Source organism: Elephantulus edwardii, unplaced genomic scaffold (genome assembly GCF_000299155.1).
Source record: "Elephantulus edwardii isolate Elephantulus edwardi_28Jun2011 unplaced genomic scaffold, EleEdw1.0 scaffold00424, whole genome shotgun sequence".
Classification (NCBI taxonomy): domain Eukaryota; kingdom Metazoa; phylum Chordata; class Mammalia; order Macroscelidea; family Macroscelididae; genus Elephantulus; species Elephantulus edwardii.
Window position 1 is genome coordinate 737,939 of NW_006400174.1, and position 9,078 is coordinate 747,016.

Below are 9,078 nucleotides of genomic sequence, written 5' to 3' on the forward strand. Positions count from 1 at the left end.
CCCCCCCCCGCCCCCACTAACTCAGGGGTATTTATTGGGAAGTCTAGATCTGGGGGAGCAATAGTTAGAAGGGGCTCAGAGGCTTTGTGGCAGCCAGCCAGACCCCTATGGCAGCAGTTTTCTAAGGCACTGGAGTATCTGAAGTTCAAGTGCTGGGCAGTGGGGGCCAAGGACTTTGACCCCCCCCCAGGACAGTCACTGCTGATTCCCGCTTCACAGCTGGCCCATCAGTTCCCCCTCTTGGACTAGATGTCTTTCTCATGCTTGATCTGGTCTGTGAAGGGCTCCTCATAGAGCATGGCAACCATATAGACAAGGGCCATGATTGTAGGCAGCAGCAGGCCTGTGGGGCTGGCATGTATGATAGCCCATCCCAGGTAGTTGGTTGTGCTGCCCCAGGATATGAGATTGGTCAAGAGCCCAAATGGGAATGTCATCACTCTAGCTTCCTTTAGGATCCTGAAGTAGTCACCAGGAAGGTTCCAGAGAAGATAAGTGTGGAGAAGCTGGAAAGCATGAGCGTAACACCTGCTCCCAATAATGAGAGGCCTGTGACATTATCAAGGCTCTCCATCTTGGGCTGGCTTAGCATAGCCTGTGTGTAGCAGTGTGAGTGAACCAGGTTCAGCAGGAGCACTGCCCAGCGACAGCAGTCCAGGTAGGGTGGCTCAGCCTGTGTGTCTCCTCCCATCTTGTAACCACATTCCAGAAGAGGGGGTTGAAGATGATGTCAAGGACCACAGCCGCAAAGCTGGGATTGAAGAGGTTCATGTAGGCCAGCAGTCGAATCAACACAGAAGTTTTCCTGCCTAAAGTCAGCACTACTGAAACCTCCACAGCAGTCCAGCCCAGCTCCCAGGCCTCTCATAAGCTCTACTTCAGCCCCAGGTCTTCTCAGCCAGAGGTTGCCTTAGGGAGGACTGCAGGATGCTTTAAGGCTCCTCCAGCTGCCTGGAGTCATCCCCATATCGGAGGTGTTCTGCTACTTCTGTGACATTTAAAAGTATATGGCACAGACTGCAAATGCTGATGAGCTTTAGAGAGATTGGGACTCTTACTCACTGCTGGTGAGAATGTAAAATGGTACAACTATTATGGAAGGCAGTCTGGTGCTTTCTCAAGAACTTGGGAATAGAAATACCATTAGATCCAGGTATCCCACAACTGTGACTCTACCCTAAAGAAATCAAAGCTGTAACTCAAACAGATGTATGCAAACCCATGTTTATTGGAACATTATTTACAAAGAGATGGAAGCAGCCCAAGTGCCTATCAACAAGTGAAAGGATAGAAAAACTGTGGTATGTCCATACAATGGAATATTACACAGCATGGAAAAAACAATGAACTCATAAAACATTACACAATGTAGGTGAAGCTGGAGGACATTATGCTGAAAGACATGGGAGGTAAAATCTGTCCATCTTTCTCCTGTGAAGCATATGATAGATTAGAGTCGTGTGCCTTTGCATTGTTAATGCAATTTACCACTTGAGCCAAGGTAATACAACTTGGGCCACTAGAGCACCAGGAAAGTTGTGTGGATCACAGTTGTGCAGTAGTACCATAATTAGGGACCTGCTGCCTGTCAGCTACCTGCAGCAGTGCATGTGAAGTGGTGCTTCAGCTGTCATTATTCCTGGGCTTTGTCCTAGATTATAGTTTGGAAACAGTCTTGTGTGTGTTTGGCGGGGTTCAGCCTGGTTAGTCCCACCCACTCTCACAGAGTCAAGCCTCTGCCGAGCGCGCTCCCGTATGCTGAAGATCCATGAGCTCTCCCAGTCTGGTGCTGAGAACGCTCATGGTTCTTGAGCTTCAGTTACTGCTTTCACTTATTCTTCCCTCTCCCAACCAGTGCTGACAGGTATCCTCCAAAGTGGCTGAGGGGACTGTGGGAGGCTCTGAAACTTTGTCTTGTACAGCCTTTTGCTGTCCAGTGTTCTGTCCTGTAGACTCTAAGCTGTCCCTTCAGGATGTGCAGACATGGATACCTTCTCCATCCATATGTGTCCCATGCCCCAAGTGTCAGGTCAGGTCCACCAGATGGCAGAAAAGGGTCTAGGTATTGATGCCATCTTGCCACCTTGTTTACTAGTTCAACTGAAGACCTGGGAGTAGTTTTAGTTCAGAGTTTAGTACCTCAAATTGATAATACTAGGGATTCCTCTAGTTTCAACCAGTCCAGTAACTTTGAACTTCTTAAGAATGTGAGTATTGGTCTCCAGGTTCACTTGTCTCCCATTCTGTGAGGTCCATCTGTTGTGCCTCTCATCAGAATGGCCCCTGTTGTAATGGTAGCAGGGCACCATCTAATAGTTCTGGTCTCCAGTCTGTCCTTGTTTTTGAACCATGACCTCTTTGGAAACCCCATTTCTCTCCTGCCCTGTACTCCAGAGCTTTTCTGTTGGAAATTGTGTCTCTTTCCATGGCATTTGAAGCTGGTTGAAATGGTGGCTGCCACTGTTTGTTCTTTGTCAGGAATCTTTGTACATGCGTCACCCTACAGATCTGTGAACCCTGAAGAGGGATTTGTGTCCCCTTTTGTTTTTTCCTTCTCTGCAATCCAGTGCAAGGCCTGATTCTGAATAGAGATTGGGCAAGCATTCTTTTGAAGTGACACCTGAGAATGTTTGTGGTACTGCCAGTGGCTTCCGGCTCTTTCTCTGAGTGCCCAGATTGTCCCTGAGCAGGTGAGCTGTGACAATGCTGCAGGGTCTCTGTGCTGTGCACCTCAGCACTCTTGGTGGGGGAGCCCTGCCTCTGCCCAGCGGGTCACTATTCCTCCTGGCACCTCGTCAATGGCCTCTCGCCCTTTGGTTCCACAGAGCTGCGGTGCAACCCCGGGCAGTTTGCCTGTCGCAGTGGGGCCATCCAGTGCATCCCCCTCCCCTGGCAGTGTGACGGCTGGGCGACATGTGAGGATGAGAGTGACGAAGCCGACTGTCCAGGTGAGGCTGCGGCCGAGTGGGGTGTGTATCTCTCATGGGGAGGGGTGCTGCCAACATGGAGAGGCTCTTTTTGCCTGACATACACTTTGTCCTTTTCTTTATCTCTCTCTTTTTCTATCTCTGCCTTTGCCCCTCTTTCTGTATCCATCTCTCTCTTCTTTTTTTTTTTTAATCTCTGTCTCTGCCTCTCTTTCTATGTCTGGGTCTTTTTTTTTCTCTCTCTGTCCCCATATCTCTGTCTTTCTTTCTCTCTGTCTCTTTCTTCATTTAAGTAGCTCCCAGACATAAGCAAGTCCCAGAAGTTGCAAGGAGGCAGAGCTGCTAATCATCAGACCAGAAAGGCACCTTGGACCCAGTAGGAGGCCTGGCAGATTGCCTGCTATGACTCTCAGAGCAGACACCTCTGTGAATGTCAGCCAGGGGGCCTCTCTTAGTTTACTTCAGGCATGACTTTGGATGGAGGTGCCTTTGACATTAAGAAGATATTATTTTAGACACTGGTGCCATCTAACCCCTTCTGCTCTAGTGATTGTCCATGCCTGTGTTTTACCCGGGAGTGTTGAGATAATAAGGAATTGCCACAGAAAGTCCAACTTGTTGGTTCTTCACTTTTCTCTTTCTCTGTACTCTTCAAGGAATACAATACACCCCATGAGTAGATACTCCTTTTGTCTGTGGTTCTCAACGTAGGGGAGAGTGGAAGGCTAATAATGCCTTATTTACAGGCCTGGGTGTATGAAGCATATACACATTCACACGAATTTAAGACCCTTGTGTTTCTGTTGTGGTTGATATGAGTCTGAACTGACTGTAGCTGACCCTCCAGTGGGTTTTTCAGAGACAGTAAATTGAACAGGCGGAGATTAAGCATCTGTCTTCTGTGGATTCAAACCATGTTCCTTTGTGTTGGCAATGCACTTTCTTACCACTAACCCGCCAGAGCTTCTCCCTAAGACACTAGTGATTCTGATAGAGCCGCTAAGAAAAAGGATTGCTTTGTTTTCAGCTTGAGAATCACAGGTACAGCTCTTCAGACTAGCATTCAGATTCCTGTACAGTCTGCCATATTTGATTTATTTTCCACATGGCCAATCTGATTTAACACTGCTTCCCCTTTAAAATTATTTGTCTAGTGGCCCCTCCATTAATAATTGTCTAGCTGTGTGGTTTAAGTCTCTTCTCTTTTCCTGAAATCCTTATTTTGTTTGTGTTAAGTGTGGTCATGCCTGTCCTTCAAGGCTGGGCTCTGATGCTGCACAACAAGAAAGCATGCTGGTCAGAGGCCAGCACCTGCCCTGCCTTTACCTTAGAGCATCTGCATAATCACATTTAAGTCATTCTAGCTATTTATTTGATAAGGATTGGTGGCTAGGACATCATCTAGTTTTCCTGTTCTCAGGGGCAGTAAGATTACATTCCTGTCTGCCCTTAGTCCTGGCAGACTAAGTCCAGGGAGTTTTGATGGCAAAGTCCAAAGACAGTTGGGCTGCTAACCCCTCTGCCAGTCGAATCCATCAGCAGCTTTGGTCAGTCTTCCTTGTGTGTGATTTACAGCCTTGGACATACACAGAGGGTCAGCTCTGAGTCATTGCTGACTTGACAGGAGTAAACCTTTGTCCTCTGGCCTAGTTTCTTCTTTGAATCCTTTACATCTTTCATTCTCTTTTATTCCATACACTTAGAGATCAGTAGTTATATCTTGGATGGGTGCCCATAAACTTTTCAGACCCCAGGCACCACTTAGCAAGCTAGGATGTAGAACATAAAGTTTGTGTGCTGTGCAATGCCAGTGGACTGTTGTTTTATGAGACCGACCCTATCTAATAGCAGATCCCATAAACTACCCTGTTGTTGTTGTTGTTGTCATTCTGTACTATCCAGTTGGAAGACCCATAGTTGACCTTTCAGCAGATTTTCAGAGCAGTAAACGGCACAGGAGATTGCCCATCCTTCTCCCATGGACTAGCTGGTAGATTTGAACCAAGTTCCTTTTGGTTGGCAGCACAGTTGTGCTTTATTGTATAAATGAATCTATAGGGATACATAAACTTGAATGTAGATGTCCCTAAATCTAGTCACATTTATACATTCTTATACATATACTTGTATGCACATATAAACATATTTTCACACTCCTATTATTTAGTTGTTGCATTATTGTATATTTCCTAGCATTTATCAAAATGTGTCCCTTTTTGGTTTTATACTTTGTGACATCATTTACCATGGTGAAGCTGTGCTTACTTCTACCTTTGATATAATATTTCTCATTCTCCAAAATAACAAAAATGTATGTCCAGAGAAAGCTTTCTCTCCTTTCCCTGCCTTTCACTAGAAACCAGCACTGAATGTTAGTTTCATTACATACACCTATTCTTTTTATAATAGAGGAATATCCATGATAAGAAAATATTTGCCCTTTTGTGATTGACTTACTTCACTATACTAGTATAAAGCTCTCCAGCTTCATCAGTGTCTTGGAACCTAATCTTGTGAGGTGTTTGGTTACAATGAAGAAGTATGTGTAGCTGTGCCTTATTATAACTGTTATTTATAATAAATTAGAAATATTTCATTACATATGCTATTAGCATACATAAGATTATGTATGAATATACCTACATATATTCATAAGTACATTTATGTGTGTACATATATCTGCATACTTAATTATGTGGCCACACATAACTTTTAGTTGTTATCATTGTCATTGCAAAGTTAGAAGTGTTATTAATAAAATGAACAAACAAGGGAAAGAAAATGAACAAACAAAACAGGATCCTCATTGCCATTGAATCAATTCCAATCCAAAGGGACCTTATAGAACAGAGTAGAATGGCACCAAGAAACACATGAGTAGATTTGAATGAAGAAGTTTTAACAATATGTTGCATTTTTTAAAAAAAGTTATAGCAATACAGAAATTCCGGATGTAGTGAACCCCGTACACAACATATGCATCTCAGATCTCTAGAACTGGGGAAGCTCTCCTGGGCTCCTCAGTAAAGAGTTGGTGCTGTCAAACCAAAGGCAGGAAGTTTAAATCTGATTCTTAGGAGAAAAGTGGACAGTCTCCTTCTGTGAGATTTACTGCCTCTGAAACCTGCTGGAGAGTCAAGTATGAGTTAGTTCCAACTCAAAGGCAGTGAGTGTTAATGCTTTGTGTGTGCCTAGTGTTCTTCCATTCTAAAACTCAAACCAGCAGTGCAGGCTTCAACTTGTAGGCTGCGGCATGTGGTCTCATGTACTGCATGCTTCTTGAGTCTGATAGTGATACTTTCTCACTTTGATTTTCTTTCTTTTGGCTGAGGTAACCTCAGATGGGGTTTTTTTTTGGGTGGCATAGCCTGTTCACCAGACACTACCTGAAGAAAGATGGATGATCTCTTTCCTTTGATTTATAGCCTCAGGAACTCACTAGAAGGTCAGCTCTTACCCAGTGGAAGTGAGTTAATGTGAGCAAGGAATATATGTATTATTGTTGTTGTGTCCCATTGAATTGAGACTGATCCATAGCTGACCCTCTGGTGGGTTTTCAATTTTAAATATTTTTTGTTTTAATTTTTTTTACTTTTTATTGTATTATTTTTACGTGTACCGTCAAATCAGATCTGACTGGTACAGGACGAGATTGTCCCCTCCTTCTCCATTAGAGCCTCTGGTGAATTTGAACTGCGTACCTCTGGGATTGCAGTGCAGTGTCTTGCCACTAGGCCACCAGAGCTCCCTTTTAAAATTATTTTTTATGTGTGTACTGTGACACTGATGTGCCAGATGTGATAATGGTTGCCCATGGTGGACAGTGTTTGGTGGAGCTTCCTGATTAAAACAAGCTTGGAAGCAGGAAGTGGCATCCACTTCTGAAATGGCTTGCCTCTGGAAACTCTGTGAACAGTACTCAGGCCTTTTGTTCATAGGGTCGCCATGAGTCACCTACGATTTAATGGCACCTAACAACAACAGGTAAAGAGGAGATTGTCCCTCCTTCTTTAGCAGAGCATCTGGTGGATTTGAATTGCTCACCTCTGGGATTGCAGTGCAGCTTCTTGCCACTAGGCTACCAGAGCTTGCCTGGTGAGTTTTCAGAGGCAGGTAATTGCATTGGAGGAGATTGCCCATCCTCCTCTCACGGAGCAGCTGGTGGATTTGAACTGAGTGCCTTTGGGATTGCAGCACAGCTTTTTGCTACTAGGTCACCAGAGCTCCAATATACATGTGTTTGGATAATAGATATGTACTATATATTGTATTACATATATCCAGTAGATGTGTGTGTGTAAATTTTCCTTAAAGAGACCTTGTGATCCAAGGCAATATCCTTGAGTTAATAAAATATAAAGCAGTAGCAAATAAAATCTGAGCCAAAGGAATGACAAAGCTGACTTTAAAAAATAGTATGTACACAGAGGATCAGTTTTCTGAGCTTCATTTATTATTTGATTCCAGCTGCCTCAGCAGCGTGCATGTTGGACAACATGATCCTGCACTTATTTTTTCATATATGGTGTCTGCCTTCAGCCTGAACTTGAATAAGTTAATATTTGACATGCAAAGATTTTGTCTGGTGAGTTCGTTGTCAGAAAGCATGCTGAGCCTTTGATCACAGTGTCTGCCTACATAAAAATGTGAGGCCCCAAAGTGGGCTGGAGATTAGTGAAGATTCCCTGGGATCCACCAGAGGTAAAGTTTATACTAATTTTTAAAGACTATGGGAGTTCTGGGGGCCTAGTGGTAAGATACTGTGTCACAATCCCAGAGGCACATGGTTTGAATCCACCAGCTTCTCTATGGAAAAAGTATGAGCAGTCTCCTCCTTTGTGATTTACAGCCTCTGAAAACCACTGGAGGGTCAGCTGTGGGTTGGTTCTGACTCGACAGCATTCAACAACAGCAGCAATATCAAGGGTAGGTATTTAGAGAAGGTAGGACCCATAGCAGATTAGACAAGATGGACAGACCTGGCCCCAGGATTAAAATACCAGCAAGACAACAGTGTCTCTGATGCACTGTTTTTAGGATGTATAACCCATCTCCTGTGAAGATGGAGTCCACAGTGGAATCTGTAGGCTAACCGTGGAAGATAGGAGGGGGGGGTGCAAAGGAGGTCAGTGTGCTGCTTAGTCATCAGCCTGATACATTGGACCTAGTACTGAAGATTGTTTTTCCTGAGTGTCATAAACTCTCCAGAGGGCAAACAGTAAATGAGAAATTCATGGTGAATTCATGACAGTATTTACTTGTCTTCCTTCTGAGGAAACATGAAAGTGTAAATTAAAAAAAGGAAAATACTTACAAGGTGATTTGGAGTATAAACTCTTTCAAACCAGAGAGTGACTTTTGCCTTAAAACAAAGCAGATCTTGAAAGCAAGATTTAACTTTGGGCAACTGATGCACAGTGATCCTGAATCTTCCTCATTTTTCAAAATGTGTTTTCTCACATCCTCCATTAATAGTAATTTTCTTTTTCTTTTTTAAAATTTTTTCTATTATTACTTTTTATGTGTGTATCATCAAATTGGATCTGACTGATATAGGAGGAGATTGCCTCTCCTTCTCCAGCAGAGCATCTGGTCCATTCAAACCATGCATCTCTGGGATTGCAGTGCATCTGGGATTGCCACTAGGCCACCAGAGCTTCCTAATAGTAATTTTCTTTAAGAATTCAGTATTAGCTTTGTTTAAGAATTAAGGATTTCTAATAATTAAGAATTATTGGAAAGAGTAGGTACAACTTTATCTTCATTTTAAGTAGCTCTAGTCCTTTTTTTTTCAAGTTCAGTTCTTTTTTTTCTTGACTGTGTCTTTTTTTAAAATTTATTATTAATTTCTATGAAAATTTACAGAGACTTTATATTTACACTCATTTATTGTTGCACTTTCCCCCCCTCCCAATCCTCCCCCCCTAGTACACTACCCTCTTGGAAAAGTAAAAGGAAAATGCTTCCATTGTTTTACAATCCCTCCCCGCAGGTCCACTCCACTATACAGCCTTTGCTCTGGATTCCTATCTTGACAAAAATACCTAATAATTTTCCCTCTTAAACAGTTTTCTCCCTCATCTGTTTCAGTGCAGTACACATTATTGAACCCATCCTTCTCATTCTCCTCCCAACCCCGAGGTCAGTCCTG

At 43.4% G+C, this 9,078-nt stretch overlaps 1 protein-coding gene and 1 pseudogene across 1 annotated transcript in view; one reads left to right on the forward strand and one right to left on the reverse strand.

Moving 5' to 3' along the window:
- Positions 1-9,078, forward strand: part of DGCR2 (DiGeorge syndrome critical region gene 2) — a gene marked incomplete at its 3' end in the record, with an annotated part of 130,265 nt that overhangs the window by 54,255 nt on the left and 66,932 nt on the right. Inside the window, exon 2 of the mRNA XM_006902530.1 lies at positions 2,826-2,948. Within this exon, the coding sequence (XP_006902592.1) occupies positions 2,826-2,948 (123 nt within the window). The remainder of the gene's footprint in view (positions 1-2,825; positions 2,949-9,078) is intronic.
- On the reverse strand, positions 246-868 carry LOC102852366 (annotated as a pseudogene).